Genomic DNA, 18,519 nt, shown 5'->3' with positions numbered 1-18,519 from the left:
GACTCAGGAACACTTCCTGCTCATATGTCCCTGTGTCCCTCTTTGCTGACTTTATGGAAAAACTGTTATGCCATTCATTGCCATTCTTCTCAGTCTCTGTTCTTTGTACACTCCCTTGATATGCAATGTTTATATTGGGCGTCTATAAAGCACAAACCTAACTAGCAATTCAGTATTGTGTACATAAGGGTTTGGGGAATCATCTTTGATGGGTAAAGGAGACAGGAAGATCTGGGAAGGGCTGTTTGGTGACCGATGAGGCGCTGCCAATACCCAGTAAATAGTTACTATTTATTTTGCTTGACGTTAGATCAAACTTTGGCTGTGTTTGTTTTTTCAACCTCTGTTTTTGCGGTTTAGTTAATGCTGCAGGAGTTCATAAAATCATTAAAACACCTGGCATATTATTAACATTGAAGTAATACTAGTTGCAATTTCTTCATCTGCTTTCAGCATTCATGGGATATGTTAATCAGGTAATTTTTACTTATTTTATATTTTCAATTATATGTATTTTGTTTCCCATTGTGTCCTTAGGAAGCACAAAAGAAGCTGCATCAAGCAAGTCAACAAGTGAACAACTGGAATATCCAACTCACCAGGCTCATGCAGCCAATCCCACTGGGAGGTAAACAAACATCTGGGCAGAAAAATAAACTCTAATAGCAGGGAAAGAATAAAAGCTTTTTACAAAGAGAAAACCTGTGTAGAGGGGAATGAATATAGTGAATGGGCAGATGGTGGTATTGGATTGCATGAGACAGTGTCTTGAGGGTTGGCAGGGACATTGGGTCCAACTAATGAATCTGACCATTTTGAAAATGCCAGAGGAGAAAATGTGCAAGGACGGGAAGTCTTGGTGGGATAAACTTCTGTCACAAAGTTAACCAAGCATCCCCACCCACTTTAGAATTCTGTTATGCTAAAAATAATGTATACCCCACCCTTTGAGGTCTTATGGCACTGACGCTCGTATCTGGATTGTATGCTCCCAACCAGGGTAAAACCAGACTTTCCGGTCTCCTGATGCTGAGCAAATATTACATGAAGGCAGTGTCTAGTACATGGATTTTGTGGTGCTAAAATCAGACAATGTATTGTTGTATGATGGGCCGAAGATGTGGTCAAGCAGGCTCTTGACGTGTACAGGCTTCTTGACCAGTTGAAAATGTTTAATGTCCCTCCCTGTAAACTGAATGATGATCTGCAGGTGCCGAGCTGCAAGGCATAAATTAGTTTTCAAAAATTGATTAGCAGAATTTGCTAATAAAAAGATTTTTGATTAGCAAATAAACCTATTTGATTAGCCATTTTTTACGCCTATTTTAAATGTCACCAGAAGTTAGTTTTACCCCAAGACATACAATTAGCAAGAATACAGCATTTCTATGTACCGCTGAAGTAATACATTCGTGCAACGAGTGTAAAATGTAAAGGTTCACTGCATGAATGGACTACATAAATAGATCTGATAAAAGCTCTGTAAACATTTTTCAGCTCTGTGCAGCTGGGTCATGCAGCAGTCAGTGGTGCATAGTGCAGTGTACATCTCAACAAGACATCAATAAAGACGCAATTGTGCACGTGTCCTTTTTATTTTATTATCAAGTTTCATTTAACTAGTGTTTGGCATAAAACAGTCACAAGGAACTGCCCAAGATGAAGACAACAGCTACAATGAGTTTATGATAAATTGGGGACATTAGTTATCTTATTCTGCAGAACCAAATGGCTAGATGCCAGTCTCTTGGTCTGCCCAGGTCATTGGGGCTCTGATGCAGCACCTACCAGTTACTAGGGCCGTAAAGTTTAATCTGCGAGACAAATGGGCCAAGCAAATTAACATGTAATCATCCATTTGTGGTCTGGCTTATTGCAAGACAGCAAAAACTGAGATGATTTAAAAGATCAAAATAAATGATCTAAAGAGGGAGTGCCATCCCAGACACCTAAAACCCAACGGAATAATCATCAGGGTGCCCAAGAGGTCGGAACTCTAAACCTATGGCGCAGAGGCACCGCATTTTGTGACTCCGAGGCATTGTTTGAAGTACTGAGTGGCAAGTTAGCAGCAAATTTTGAAATGTAATGCCCATCAGGCCACCAACACTGCCGAAGGATGAAAAAATACACATTTCTGTTCTTGCCAGCACACTGGTGTGGCTGGGTTGGATCAAATGATTTGCCCAGGATCACACAGTTTGGTTAAGCAGTGAAGCCAGAATTTGCCAGCAACTTAGCACTTACCTTCCAAGCTCTAATTAGTACACATTTGTTTTGTGTTTCAAGAACCTCAAAATGGTTGTTTATTTGCAGAGAACACAAATCACTCGAAGCAACCACCTTTGGGGTAGTATTTGCACCACCCTGAATATAAGACTACAAGTGACAGCACCATAACACAACCTGCTTGCAAAAGGCCTTTTAAATATTGTTACATTCTTGTAAGGCACTGCCTATGGCACCAACACAAATGATGTTTGTGTAGTATAAAAAGATGGGCTGTGCTTTTCTTACCTCTCTGGTGACCCTTCTTTTGTTGTCAGAGTCAGTGTGAAGGTTCACTCTTTCCTGTTATCGTCCTCTACAGACACATTCCAATGTCTACAAAACAGACAAAGAGCAACTGATTACCCAGCAATGTGCTTAAGTGGCTGGAAATATTTGTCCCACCGGAACGGGTAGGAGAAATATTACTGCCAGCCACTTGCTAACAAGCCCTGCAATCAGGGACAGGATCCAGGCCTTTCCGCCTTTTCATTTGATAAGGGCCATGAGCCTCAGGGATGTCTGCAGCAACTACCCCATGTTGCCAGTTTGGAGTGTTGTATAATAAACCAGCAATGTATATATACTTTTGTTCTGGGGCTTAATGCCTTGGCTGCATTTGCGGGAGCCCTTCCGGCCGTCACTTCCCTTGGGGTATACAGAAGTGTTATCACCTTGTTGCCTTTTCACACGAGTTCCTCCACAGCAGACACTTGCTGACATAGGATTTATAGCTTTCAGTGGGTATTATTGTTTCAACTTCCTGCTGCCTGGCCATTTAGTGATAATCGGCGGCTGTTAACCCCCTAGAATATTTCTTTGTCATTTCATTGGGTAAAATTGATGTGACATCTACTGTGATCTCATCATATGCTACTTACTATTTTTGAAACTGGTCCCAGAATGTTGGCATGTCACAGTCTTCTATCAGATCATCTAGATGGATAGCAGTGTGCTTTAAAACTGCAGTTATCTGACATACAAAGACTTTCCAAAATGGATCAGGTTTCACTGGAACCCTGGCTTTCAGTCTCGTGATTAAATGCTTGTGGCACCTTAATCACGAGACTGAAGGAATATCTAAAGGCCCTCTGCAGCACCATGCTGTTATTAGTGTGGGGCCTGCGTGCTTAGAAAGTGGCAATTATTTCCACCCACTTTCTAAGCACCCAGGCCCCGGACTAATAAAAGCATGGTGCTGCAGAGGGCCTTTAGATAATCCTTCAGTCTCGTGATTAAGGTGCCACAAGCACTTTAATCACAAGACTAAAAGCCAGGGTTCCAGTGCACCCTGATCCGTAATGGAACGTCTTTGTAATGCCCATCAGGCCACCATAGGGTGACCAAATTAAAAAAGTAAAAAACTGGAACATGGCAACTAACATAAAAGTAGGAGTGGCTGTCAAGGCACTACACTTCAGTAGTGTTTGGAGGAGAAGGGGGTTTAAGTTTTGCTGTTCAAAGAAACACATTATAATACATTTATTACAAACTAGCACTATCTTAATTTGTAAAATAAAGCATTTCTTCTGTGCGAGATTGTGCATTCCTGCCTGCAAGCTATAAAGAACTACTACAAAAAACCGAGACCACTGCAGTTTCCAATGGGAACATAATCTTGAGAAAGGGAGACCGAGCACCAAATACCGGGACAGTCCCGGCAAAACCGGGACATCTGGTCACCGTAGGCCAACAACATAGTCTGCTTGCAGATGGCATATTAAATATTCTTTCAGTCTTGTGATTAAAGGGCTTCTGGCACCTTTAAGTACTAGACTGAAAGAAAATGCAGAGTGCCTTCTGTAGCAGGCTATGTTATTAGTGCGGGCCTGGGTGCTTAGAAAGTGGCAGTAAATAATATGTCCCCCGCCCCCATTTGGGCGGGTGAGATAATTGTATACTTCCACTTTCTAAGCAGCCATGCCTGCAGTAATAACATGCTTGCAGAGGGCATTTCAAATATTCCTTCCTTCTCGCAAATCATGAGAAGGAAAGAATATTTGAAAGGCGATCTGCCAGCATGCCATTTTACTGTGGGGCTGGGTACTAGCAAGTGGCTGGAATTACTAGTTCTCCCACCCAAACGGGCAGGCGAAATATTTCTTCCTAGCCGTGGCCACTTGCTAACACCCAGCCCTGCAGACAAGTGGCTCGCAGAAGGCCTGCACGCTCCTCCACCCTCCCCTAAGCACCCCAGCATGACTCCTTACCTCGGATTGAAGCCGGGTCTGTGAGTGGAGCTGGGGTGCTCCTGCTGAAGTCTTCTCTCTTCTCTGCGTGACTTAGACGCCGCCTCCGGGCTGGGCTTATACATTCATACAATGTATTTAGCCCAGCCTGGGAGCTTCTGCCTGCTGCCTGCACACTGTCAATGCACCGAGCGCGGAGTTTAAATAAACAGGCACAGTAGACTGTGCCTTTTAAGCTCTGCGCTCAGTGCCATAAATCGTATTGAAGTTTCTGCGACATGATTCTAAAATTAAAACGCAAACCAGTGGTATCGTATCGCAAATTGCGATGCGATACCGCTTATTTTATGCCTTTGAGCTGACTGACCAAAGTGCAAGCGGCAGGAGTTGGCAGTGTAAATATGAATGCATGCATTATTTAAAACAAATCAAGGCACTCTGTCTTTAACAGTCTATACCAGTAATCCTTTGACTTCTAATCCCTCTCACCATAAAAATAGCATGAATTAAAAAACTAAAAAAACAGGGTGTGTAGAAGGTTTAATTTCCTCCTCTGTTACTATTGGTGTTATCTGTGGGCCCCTTTTCCACCCTGACAGGGTCATGCCACTTCATTCCTCCACCTATTTCTATAATCCCCCCCTGAACAATTGTGGTCCTCCAGCACCTCCCTATATACTTCCTACCTAAATGGGTGATCTGTTCACTTCCTGACCTAAGATGTTCTGGCTCAGTCTGCCTCTCTAACTCTTCAGTCCCCTCTCCTCTTTTCATATGGTATCAATTTCCCTCCTCCTGCCTTCCACACTCCCACCTCTGAAGATAGCTCTCCTTCTCGTGGTAAACCTTACTTGCTTCCAAGTCTTCCCCTTTTACATCTCCACACCAAACCTTTCATCCTTTATCTCAACTCTCCTCCTACTACCAAAGACAAATCTCCTTGTCAGTTGTCTTTGCCTCTCTAAGATGGCTTCAGTCCCTCTCTCGTCCTTTGGCCAGATGAAATTTCCCTCCTTCCTCCTCCAACCATGATCAAATTCAAAACAAGTTATCACCTGCACAATGTTCCTCTCCCCTTCCTACCAGATTGTACCCCTCACTTTCCTCTTAAAGGCGATACCCCTCTGTCGCTGCTCCCAAGCGATTCCTCTATTCTCTAAAAAGCCAGGACCTCCCTCCGGCTCAACAACCCAAACTCTTTCTCTAAACCAATGTCGCCCTCCTTTCTATAGCATGCTTCTGCTTCCTTACCACAAACCAGTGGCAAGAAGACCTCCTTCTTGTTTTTTCCATGCTCTCTCACACTCATTCTTTTTCTCTCTCTCCTCCATCTCTTCTCTCTCCTCTTTTCCCTGTCCTCTCCTCTTTCTCTACCCTCCCTTTCCACCACTACAGGCTCTCCCAAGGCTTGCCAATGAGTGACTGGGCTGGCTGGCTCAAAGTATGATCTCCCCTCCCCTTAGATGGTGCTTATTGACATTGTTTGCACCTGGGTTAGTTGGCCTGTGATTGGGACATGTACCTGAGGTCATGTGGTTTACAAAGAACTCGCCTGAGCTTATAGCCAGACAAGACGCCAATTTGTGTTCCATCATAGCCCTGAATATGTGTGTGGTGTTCTCTCCTCCCCTTAAAAGCTTTGTAGAGGTTACCCACTTTGGATGAAGTCTCTCTGTGCTGCCAGCATGTGTATCGGGGGTCAGAATCCCCTTTGGGAAGCACGGGGAAGGATGCCTTGTATTAGCAAATGTTTAGCTCGTAGTATTTACAACATTGTGTCTCCTGTAACTGGAGTGGCTGGGCAATGCCTGATTTTTTTACCCCCACCTAGTAGAGGTGCATTTGTTTATTTTCCTTGAATATGTTCTTGCAGTGTAGAACAAACAAAAAACAAAAGAATACATTAGTTGTAGTATCTCTTGATTATTGACTATGAGCCTATTCAGGGAGGGCTGTGTGTTTTTCTAAGTAAAGATAGCTGTGGGAGGCTTATCTCATTTAGTAAGAGTGTCCACTGACTGCTGGTGATGTTGTGCTGTAACTCGTGGCATACATTGCTCAGTGAACGTACAATCCCTTCGAAGGTCCCCTTATACGGGAAATGCTCTTCAATGTTAAGATGGCAAAGGATATAACTCACATAGCTAATGCCCGAACATATGAAATATTAAAATGTGCACCATAGTGGGTTGCAAGTCATTCATTAAATAATAATGAGGACCATTTCAAAAGGTTAAGGCCATTAATGTGAGATTGGCGCTGATGTATCCACATTTGTTCTCTTCCATTAGATATTTAATAGTTGCCACCCAATTGGGCCTCAGTCAGTGTGATTGGCTCCAGGTCAGTGGTAAACCAATGGTGCAGTTTCATATTGTCCCCACATAATTAGGCGATGCTCAGTGATCCTGGCGTCTTCGGGAACTAAGAGAGTATGTTTTATTTATTTATTGGGTATTTATAATGCGGCTACACTTATTTCGTATTTATAGTTGTATTTAGTTCAAATTAAACTTTTACAACTTACATTTTAAAATTCATATCACTATTAAAATATTCACTTGAGCTTTATAAATTTGTATACAAATAAATTTGATCACATGAATCCATCTCTTAACAACAAAAAATTGAACATTTTAAAAATCATCATCATTATTTTCTTACATTTCAATATTTCATTGCATTTTACTCTTTAACATTAATTTTAAAAAAAACATTGACATTTTGCCACATCCTAAAAAATGCAATGTGCAACCTCCCGAATCAGTATTCAGGCAATATTGCCAAAATTCTACAGTTTTGGTCATGTCATAATGATGTACAAATCGTGCATATAACGTCATAAATTGGACCCAAATTGGGACACTCTGTTAGAATGTGTTTTGCTGTTTCTAAGTTAGAACTACTTTTGTACATACAACAGAATCTTTGTTCTTTTGATAGTTTCCATTTTGCTCCCCATAGTGCTCTTACTGGGAGTTGATTAGTACGTAAGAGGAATCTAAATTTGCAGACTGCCGGATCCGGGCACTTTAATAGGTAGGTTTGAGTGCGAAAATATGTATGTACAATTCCTTCTATTTGTTTATAGTTATGGCGGTTACTCAAATGATTGCAATTATTTACCCAGTCCCACCTCTTGAGTCTTCTTTTAAATGCACCTTTCAAGATACGAGCCATGTCTACCGACCAATGTATTTCAGGATACAATTCATTTACTAGTTCTTTATATGGGTCTATATTTATGCTATTTTGCAGACTAGTGGCATTATTTCCCAGGATTTGCAGCACCAGACATTCAGGATGGGTTACCGCTTTCAACGAGGGGAGACCTCTCTGCATTAATATTGTAGCTTTAAGGGAAAGAAACACCAGTTCCACTCTCGCATATTGGATCGAACAGGTACAAGGTAACTGCAATATAGTACGCCAGAAAAAAACCTTCAATTCGATCTAGCCATCTTAAATCTCTAATAGCTAAGGCTTTGAGCCTGTAAAATATAACTGGATTGAACCATTGTCTATAAAGCATTACTATGCCTCCCAATGTGTATCACACAAAACCTGTTACGAATCTACGTACCAACATTGTGATTTGCTTAGCACGACGGATCTCAGATTCAATTATCTGTGCATAATTTATGTTACTGTGCATCACAATGCCCAGATATTTGTCAGTACAATCAATCGTACCCCAACTTGTCACCATTTTATGTTTATAGATTTTCTTGGATTGAATCAACATCGTGTGGGTCTTATTCAAATGTATCCTCAGTCTGTTCTTTACAAACACACCTAGTTCCTCTAATATTTCTTTCATCCTTCTGAAAGTATGATCAACGATTACCAAATCGTCTGCATGTAACATTGCGTTTACACGTGTAGTCTCAAATTCAGGTGGATAGTTAGCTTTCATTTCTAATTAAGTACAGATTAAATAGAAGTGCTGCTAATAAGCATCCCTGTTTCACACCTTTATTTATATTAATTGGTCTGGACAGAAGTCCTTCGTTGTCCAGGCGAATCTGGGAGCCATTGTTAGTGTGGAGCACGATAACAATCTCCAACAGCCAGCACGGGCTTCCTTTCTTTTTCTAACTTACTCCTCTATGTAAGCAACATATACAGAGAGATTGTTTCTTGTTTTTGCCTTCGTTATTATAGCATCTAACATCCTAATATTGTGGATGGTGCATGATCCCGGCCTGAATCCCGTTTGAAAGGGGTGGAGTAGGTTATTTTGTTTAGTCCAGCTTTGGAGATGGTCAAGTACTATAGTTGAAAGAACTTTCCCTGTGGTATCCAACAATGACAGGATGCAATAGTTTTCCAGTAGGAGCCTATCACCAGCTTTATACACCAGTACCAGGATTGAGGTTTTCCATGACAGTGGTATGTGCGTTTCCATACACTCCTTCATAAACAGCATGTACAGTATAACCACTCAAGTATTTGGATCTTGTTTACCACAATGGTTGCAAGGCCGTTTGGGTCAGGGGCACGAGAATATTTAGCTTTAGTTATGATAATCTTGATGCTATTCACAGTAAATTTCAAGGTCCATCAAGGTGGGTTCCACTATTAGGAGTCACATTAATCGGGCCCATATCTTCCACATGACATATTGACATATTGAAGTGAATACAGACAAATGAATTATCACTAAATGGGGTAGGGAGGACTTTAAAATCGGTTACATATTGTAATAGAGGTACATTTCCACATATGTAGTCCAACGTTGCATACTTTGTTCTGTTGGACCACGTGGGTTTGCCAGGAGTACCACTGGTTGCCCTGCCATTCAATGACCATAGATCCCATTCAGCCATGAATTAATTCCATTAAATTCCCTTATTATTAATTTTGGGGTATGTCCAGATATTGGGGGGAAGTCATGTTTAAATAGTGACCTTCTATCACTGAGACACCACATCTGGCGTTGAGGTCACTGCCTAGTAAGATCATGTTGTTATTAGCGGACATGGCCCATTTAGTAACAATTACATCAATGTAATCCAATATCTCACTGGTAAATGTTTTGTTCGGGGGTCATATATGTTTAAGATAAAGGTGATTAGGGCATCTATGGAATTTGTGGTTTATTCTCTATTGCTAGTACATTGTCGGTAATGTGCATCAAATGTATTCTTTTAGATTGAAGCTCATGGCTCACACCAATAATCAGCCCACCATAAGGACGTCCTTTCAAGCCTTTTTTGGTGCTTACTTAATGTATGACATGACTATCTAGGTAAACATCATTAATCAACCAAGTCTCTTGTAGCATGAATACTGGGTATTTCACTAGTGACTCAAGGAATGGACCTTTTTTATAAAATGTTAATGGCCTCCTGTGTTCCATGAGGCCACTATAAATTCTCATTTTTGTGTGGTTTCCGTTTGTTGCACTAAGTTCTTCAACCACTGCCATCCCATTTGATTATCGAGACCTTCTGCCTTCGACTTGGTAGTAATGATTGTCTCTTTCTTCTTTGTTGCACAACAGTGTTCACAGCAAGAGGTTGGTGTAGTGTTTATTATTTTTTTATCTAAGTCGTAGCCCAGATAATCCAATGATTCACTAACTACTAATCAATCTAGCAGTAGATTGTAACACAAAATGAATGCGAGAAACAGCACCATACCGTCTTTTCGTTGGTTCGATAAATCCCAAGTCACAAGATTTTAAAATACAAAGCGATAGCATTTTCGAAAATAGGTTTAATAGCGCAGTTCCATTTGTGTTTTTTGGATCTGGCATCGACTTTTTCACTAATTACTACCAGTCGAACATCTAGAACACGTTCCAGTTCTTTTTTGTCGTGCACTCCATCGAGTGTAACCTTAGGAATGGCGTTGATCAGAGTACAAAATGTCTCTGAATTTTGGGTATGAGAGCTTATTTCATTAAGGAATGATATAGACTGATTTGATTGTTGGGGAGACAGTCTTTGGGGATCGTTATTTCTGGTATTGCTCTCTTGTAATAACCAGCTAGTTAATGTTCCAATTTTTTGTTGTCTGCATTTCTTTTTTCTGTTCTCTCTCTTCCTTATTCGTTTAGTTATTCCATGCAGATCAGAGGTAGACACAATTGTGGAATTTAGGGGTTGCGGTTGCTCATCTAAGTCAGCAGAGGTTAGTTTCTCTTTGCATTTTCCTTGAATTTTACATAGTTTCTCATATCTACGTCTTTGCTTGTTGGTCAGGTATGTGAGCGGGGAGCCCGTTTGGTTATGTATACTTATCGGTTGTTCTGCTTCATCTTAAGTATTCACAGTGATGGGTATCGGTTTCGCTGTTAATGGTTCACCATCAGTCTTCTCTTGTATGTCGCTGCTGTTAATATTGCATTTTAATTGACAACAGAGACTCTCAAGTAACTGCCCATGTCTCTGGGTCTCCATGTAAATGCGGTCACATAGCTTTAGCAAGATTTTGATGGCAAAATGAAGCAATCCATTTGATAATTGTGAGCCAGTTGTTGTGGAATGTTCTTCTCTTGGTTGATGAGTGCTTTGTGGGACATCTTCCACACCACTTTCTCCTTGTCCAATATCTGCCATTTTGCTAATGGCAAAGCCGACTCTGGGCAGGGAGTTCAGAGTCTGAGGCAAGAGAATCTGAGTGGTAAATAGTCTTTGATGTGCATATGCAGTATCAGCTTCATTTATTTGATGGGAGGATAATATTGATACTGGTTCTTTCTCAACACTTTTCTCTTGGGTAGTTCTCGATGAACTACAAAGGCGGTAGTATAGATCAAGTAGAGAGGTGTCATCAATCTCTCCAAGAGAAGAGGCAGATAATGAGCTGATGTTATTATTTCTTTGATGTATATCTGCTTGCGTCAGTTTTTCAGTCATGAGGTCTTTCCCCTCTTTTAAGTTACATCCTGGTTTGAAGTAGGCTGTGATATGGTCAGTGGATGAGTGATCTTGTGTGATATTTTTGATAGGGGCAGTGGGGGAGGATATCTTGACACGAGATTGAACCCTCTCTATTTCCATGGTTACTTTCATCTTTCTCTTGTAACCATTACTTTTGCCATATGGCTTAGTTTTAGGCAGGTTGTAGTGTTTGCTTTTGTAGGGCATTTTTCCTGGCATCTTATAAGTTTTTAGAGGCTTATCTTTGTCCGACTTTGCGCATACTGGCAGGTTTTAAGATGATCAGCTCCAGAGGTCCAGAAACAAGTTCTGCCTCTCACAAGCAAAGGCACTGCAAACAGACTCCTCAGGCTCAATACAAACAGTGTATCCTGCTGCAGACTGCTTTTACACCGCTTCACACGTGTGGCGCTACGCCCGTACTAGCAAGTTTTAAGGTAATCAGCTTCAAAGGTCAAGAAACAGGCTCTGCCTCTCTCACAAGCGAAGGCACTGCAAACAAACTCCTCAGGCTCAACACAAACAGCGTATCCCGCTGCAGACCGCTTTTACACCGCTTCACACGCACCTATACACAATGTGTAAACCCTTTTTTGTGAATCAAGTTTTTGGGCCAGGTTTCTTGAAACATTAGCACATCATCCCTTTTTCTTTACAGTTTGTGTTTCTGCAATATCCATTTGGGATACAGTTTCAAGTCAATATGGACTCCTATGTTGTTGGCTACCTGCTTATAAGTAACACTCATGCATTGATGGTGGCCATGGAGTATGCATGTTTGACATTGAATGAGGATGGATCCCAAGCATTTCTGTGTTAACAAACTTTCAATTGAGCCAATTACATCCCATCTGCTCGTCGACAGACTGCATAGAGTGGAGAAATTGGAGTCGGATTTTGGGTTGTCACTGATTTTAGTTACATAATGATTTGTATGAAATCTGCACAGTTAAAATAGGGAGCAGATGAACATTAAAACTCAGCCTGTAGTAATTAACATCACAATACTTGGGAAGCTGATCAAGATGGGTGAGTTTTTCTGTGCTCTGACGGGTTGGTCTTGGGCAGTGCAAAGGGTCCAATCCTACTCTGTTGGAGTGCGTTCATGAAGACATGGTGAGTAAACATATCAATGGCAGAGCAGATTCCCGGCTTGATAGCGACTTCACCCCCCAGCGTCCATAGATTGTCCACAGGTGTTAGAAGGACGGATTCAGTTCTTTTACTGGGATTAAAGCCATGAGAGTGTCCATGAGACAATCGCACTCTAGGAAGAACTGAAGCTTTTTACCCAGAGCACCCGCTCCTTAAGTTTGCAAAGGAAAAAGACATTAGAAATTGGGTGACATTTCTGGGGTCGGTTCTGCCTTCTGTTCCTGCGTTTTTTATTTTCTTCTTTGGCTTGGGGAAACCTGCCGAGACCTCTTTGTTAATATCACTCTAAAATCAAATCAATGAACTACTGATTTAGAACATTAACTAATCCTTTAATATGGTCATGTTGCTCAGTTGCTTGAGCCACCTTGCGTTTGCTAGTGGGAGTATCTGTTTCCACCACCTTCAACAATATGTTTCGAATTCACTTGTTTTTTGACACAATGGGTTATCATTGCCGATTATGCAAACTACCACCGATGTTCTTTTGCACCAACAAATATCTAGCTCGTTGGTAAAGGGGAGGATGTATTCTTGTGGACTTGCCAGTCATGGATAGGGAGGGGAAAGAAATGTATGTGGTCATAAACCACAAGCATGCATGTAGGAGTTGGGTGATGGGTTAGATGTTGACCGCAAAATAGGGTCTAGAGGAATGCTCAATGTTGCTTCCTAATTATTTGTGACAAGTGGAGCCCTCTGTATTGTATTGTGGCAACAGGAAAAGGACATTAGTATTCCTGATACTGCCCACTGCCAAACAGTGATTCCATGGGCATAGGGGAAAGGGGTAGTAGGAATTGAGTAGGTCAGATTAGGTTGGTACCTGCAGCCTTTGGGAAAGTGGTGAATATTGCAACTGTGTTATAGGTGAAGGAGATGTTGCTGGAGCCGCAGTTCACATATGGGTTGACGGTGCCTTTGGATTTCAACAGTGATTTTATTTGGAAAAAGTGCAGGAATTTGTATACTAGGCTTTGGAAGTTCAGTTTATCTCGAGTGTTATCAGAGATGTAAATCAATAGGTCATGTAAATCTACTGTGTCAAAAATAGGCAAGCAAATGGCCCCGACTCTTGTGACCTGTTCTACATTCAAATTGTGTACGTTTTACTGGTCAGGATTTGTGTCTCACTTTCACTTTTTCTGATCTTGTACTTCTGATATGTTAAAGGCTGTAAGCTTGCAAATATTATTGAAAAGTTGGCAAGGGAAATGTTTGAAAGATATCTGCAAAGTCACATTTCTCTTTTTTATTTTATGTTATTGGGCAGCCTCTGGTAGTCAAGGGAACCAGGACATAACGTCACAACGTAAAGTTGGAGTCCTCCGAAACAAAACCAGTGCCATTGAACCCTTAGGACCAAGAATTCCAGCGCAGCAATCTGAGATCAAGATGAGCACCAGGCAGACCCCAGGCCCTACCCAGCAACCAGAGGTCAAGAAGAGGACCATTCACCTCTCTGGGGCAGGGAGTCCATCCCAACAACCAGAAATTAAGATCCGACCTATTCACCTCTCTGGGACAGGGAGTCCTACTGATCACCAAAAAGACAATCAGCAGTCACAATCAAAGTCAGATTATGATTCATAATATGTGCATCAGCATTTCAAGAGTCATAAAAGAAGAAGTGGCATTCTAACATTAAGCACAAGTGGATTCTGCAGGCAGTGCCATGGGACAGAGAAACTGAGGCTCGTAAGTTATTACCTTGCCTTCATCGGGTGTCCATTTGCCTTCTTGAGGCTTAAGTGGACCACTAGCGTAATGCTAGTTTGCCTATTCATTAGTGGATGCAGTTTGGAAAGCGAGTAAAGTCTCCACTGCTGCCCTACCCTCAAATTACCTGGACTCTCAGTGGATTTTCTGAAATGATTAGAAATGTTATGGAGAGTAGAAAATAACAATGCAGGTGGTTTTCTTTTATTCCGCTAGTATTGGACTCTTTCTAACTCTTGGTGTGCACATGCTGTGTGGATGCCATCTTTTATATTTGATTTGTAAACCTTCCTCACTTTTTTGTCTACTGCCATCTTTAGGACAACAATGTATTTAGTTTCTGGTTGACAGCAAAAAAAGGTGTTCGTGCTCAAGGAGACATTGCTACATTTTTCTTGAATGCTCGGGGTTAGCCCTATTAAGCTACATGTTTCTTCCTAGGTTTTTCCACTGGACGGTGGGAATAACATTTGTTTAGGTGTAGAAAAAACATGAACCCTCTATTGGAGTATAGGATTGCAAGCTCATATCCCAGTTCATACGTGGTGTTGTGAAGGTCTTGTATATGTGTGTAAATTAATATTTTAAAATTAAGGATAGCATGCCTCACAATGAATGCTGTGTACAGAGCTTTCAGAACACCTAATAAAATGGCATATTGCTTAAATAGAAGCAACAAAGCTTTCATTGAGTGTTCCTTCCTCCTCCTCCTTCACACTGTGTTCACATATCGAATCTCAGCCATGGGGTGTTTAACATTGCAAGGTCCTCTCAGATCATAAAGCCATATGGAGCTGTGGTAGGTCATAATACGGAGACGAGCCAATTGGTCACACGTTCTCTTTATTTAACTAAAAGGGAAAAGGCCTATCTATCCCTACTCAAAAGGGTTTGCCCTACCTAACACAAAACTTACTAGGGTGCTTGTCATCAATAGAGTCAAGGCATAAATTAGTTTTCTAAAATTGATTAGAAGAATTAGCAAATTAAAGTATTTTTGATTAGCAAATACACCTATTTGATTAGCAATTTTGTACCCCTATTTTAAATGTCACCAGAAGTTAGTTTTATCCCAAGACATACAATTAGCAAGAATGCAGCATTTCTATGTCCCTCTGAAGTAATACATTAGTGCAATGAGTGTAAAATGTAAAGGTTCACTGCATGAATGGACTACATAAATAGATCTGATTAAAAAACAAAAAAAAAAAGCTCTGTAAACATTTTTCAGTTCAAGGCTCTGTGCAGCTGGGTCATGCAGCAGTCAGTGGGGCATAGTGCAGTGTCCATCTCAACAAGACATCAAAGACGCAATTGTGCGTGTATCCTTTTTAATTTATTATCAAGTTTCATTTAACTAGTGTTTGGCATAAACAGTCACAAGCAACTGCCCAAGATGAAGACAGCAGCTACAATGAGTTTATGATAAGCTGGGGACATTAGTTATCTTATTCTGCAGAACAAAAATGGCTAGATGCCAGTCTCTTGGTCTGCCCAGGTCATTGGGGCTCTGATGCAGCACCTACCAGTTTCTAGGGCCATAAAGTTTAATCTGCGAGACAAATGGGCCAAGCAAATTAACATGTAATCATCCATTTGTGGTCTGGCTTATTGCAAGACAGCAAAAACTGAAATGATTTTAAAGATCAAAATAAATGATCTAAAGGGGGAGTGCCGTCCCAGACACCTAAAAGCCAACAGAAAAATCATCAGGGTGCCCAAGAGGTTGGCAATCTCTTCTCTAAACCTATGGCGCACAGGCACCGCATTTTGTGACTCCACAGCATTGTTTGACATACTGAGTGGCAAGTTAGCAGCAAATTGTGAAATTTAATGGCCACCAACACTGCCTATGGATAAATAATGCACATTTCTGTTCTTGCCAGCACACTGGTGTGGCTGGGTTGGATCAAATGATTTGCCCAGGGTCACACAGTTTGGTTAAGCAGTGAAGCCAGAATTTGCCAGCAACTTAGCACATACCTTCCAAGCTCTAATTAGTACACATTTGTTTTGTGTCTCAAGAACCACAAAATGGTTGTTTACTTACAAAGAACACAAATCAATCGAAGCAACCACCTTTGGGGTAGTATTTGCACCACCCTGAATATAAGACTACAAATGACAGCCCCATAACACAACCTGCTTGCAAAAGGTCTTTTAAATATTGTTCCATTCTTGTAAGGCGCTGCCTATGGCACCAACACAAAAGATTTTTTTTAGTATAAACAGATGGGCTACGCTTTTCTTACCTCTCTGGTGACTCTTCTTTTGTTGTCAGTGTGAAGGTTCACTCTTTCCTGTTATCGTCCTCTAGACACATTCCAATGTCTACAAAACAGACCAAGAGCAACTGATTACCCAGCAATGTGCTTAAGTGGCAGGAAATATTTGTCCCACCGGAATGGGTAGGAGAAATATTACTGCCAGCCACTTGCTAACAACAAGCCCTGCAATCAGGGAAAGCATCCGGGCCGTTCAGTCTTGTCATTTGATAAGGGCCATGAGCCTCATGGATGTCCACAACAACTACTCCATGTTGCCAGTTTTCAGTGTTATTTAATAACACAGCAATTTATATATACTTTTGTTCTGGGGCTTAATGCCTTAGCTACATTTGCGGGAGCTCTTCCGCCTGCCACTTCCCTTGGGGTATACAGAAGTGTTATCACCTAGTTGCCTTTTCACACGGGTTCCTCCTCAGCAGGCACTTGCTGACATAGGATTTATAGCTTTTTAGTGGGTGTTATTGTTTCAACTTCCTGCTGCCTGGCCGTTTAATGATAATCAGCGGCTGTTAACCCCCCAGAATATTTCTTTGTCATTTCATTGGGTAAAATTTATCTGACATCTACTGTGATTTCATCATATGCCACTTAATATTTTAGAATTTGGTCCCAGAATGTTGGCATGTCAGTCTTCTATCAGATTATCTAGATGGATAGCAGTGTGCTTTAAAACTGCAGTTATCTGACATACAAAGACGTTCCAAAATGGATCAGGTTTCACTGGAACCCTGGCTTTCAGTCTCGTGATTAAATGCTTGTGGAACTTTAATCACGAAACTGAAGGAATATCTAAAGGGCCCCTACATCACCATGCTGTTAGTAATGCGGGGCCTGGGTGCTTAGAAAGTGGCAATTATTTCCACCCACTTTCTAAGCACCCAGGCCCCGCACTAATAACAGCATTGGTGCTGCAGAAGGCCTTTAGACAGAGGCATTGCTAGGGGGGGGGGCGCTAGGAGGGGTATAGCCCCTGGTCTTTTGGTTGTAGCCACGGATAGAATCTCAGGAGATACAAACAAAAGGCTAGCTAGCCCCCAGTCCTGACATTTCCAACAGCAGCGTAGGCCCAGGTCTTTTCCAGTCCCGCAACACCCCTGCCTTTAGATAATCCTTCAGTCTCGTGATTAAGGTGCCACAAGCACTTTAATCACGAGACTGAAAGCCAGGGTTCCAGTGCACCCGGATCCGTAATGGAACGTCTTTGTAATGCCCATCAGGCCCCCATTTGGGCGGGTGAGACATTGTACACTTCCACTTTCAAAGCAGTCAGGCCTACAGTAATAACATAGCCTGCTTGCAGAGGGCATTTTTAATTTTCTTTCATTCTAGTGCTTAAAGGTGTGACAAGCGCTTTAATCACGAGACTGAAGGAATATTTAAAATGCCATCTGCAAGCAGGCTATGTTATTACTGCAGGCCTGGGTGCTTTGAAAGTGGCAGAAATAATATTTCTCCCATCCGTTCGGGCGGGAGAAATATTATTTCCAGCCACTTTCTAAGCACCCAGGCCTGCAGTAATAACATAGCTTGCTTGCAGAGGGCATTTCAAATATTCCTTCCTTCTCGCGAATCACGAGAAGGAAAGAATATTTGAAAGGCGATCTGCCAGCATGCCATTTTACTGTGGAGCTGGGTCCAAGCAAGTGGCTGGAATTAATATTTCTCCCACCCAAACGTGCAGGCGAAATATTTCTTCCTAGCCGTGGCCACTTGCTAACACCCAGCCCCGCAGACAAGGGGCTCGCAGAAGGCCTGCACCCTCCTCCTCCATCCTCCCCTAAGTATCCCAACATGACTCTGGGGTGCTCCTGCTAAAGTCTTCTCTCTTCTCTGCATGACTTCGACGCCGCCCCCAGGCTCACACATTGATACAATGTATTTAGCCCAGCCCGGGAGCTGCTGCCTGCTCACTGTCAGTGCGCAGAGTTTAAATAAACAGGCACAATAATCTGTGCCTTTTAAGCTCTGCGCTCGTTGCCATAAATCATATTGCAGTTTGTGCGACATTCT

General features: G+C 41.8%; 1 protein-coding gene across 3 annotated transcripts in view; it reads left to right on the top strand.

The window, feature by feature from the left end:
- CCDC91 (coiled-coil domain containing 91) overlaps positions 1 to 18,519 on the top strand; it is a 735,207-nt gene that overhangs the window by 343,681 nt on the left and 373,007 nt on the right. The window contains exons 11-13 of one of the 3 annotated variants that reach the window (XR_011281774.1): positions 538 to 628; positions 7,422 to 7,496; positions 13,776 to 13,911. Coding sequence is in view for 2 of the 3 variants with exons in the window: in XM_069628510.1 (XP_069484611.1) it covers positions 538 to 628; positions 13,776 to 14,095 (411 nt within the window). In the remaining variant the exon portion in view is untranslated. Of the gene's footprint in view, positions 1 to 537; positions 629 to 7,421; positions 7,497 to 13,775; positions 14,907 to 18,519 lie in introns of those variants that run through there. The other 2 variants (XM_069628510.1, XM_069628511.1) reach the window with 2 other exon arrangements.

The sequence above is a fragment of the Ambystoma mexicanum genome, chromosome 12 (genome assembly GCF_040938575.1).
Source record: "Ambystoma mexicanum isolate Mex_15411 chromosome 12, UKY_AmexF1_1, whole genome shotgun sequence".
NCBI lineage: Eukaryota > Metazoa > Chordata > Amphibia > Caudata > Ambystomatidae > Ambystoma > Ambystoma mexicanum.
Note: the sequence above shows the minus strand (reverse complement) of the source record. Positions and strands in the feature narration are given on the sequence as shown.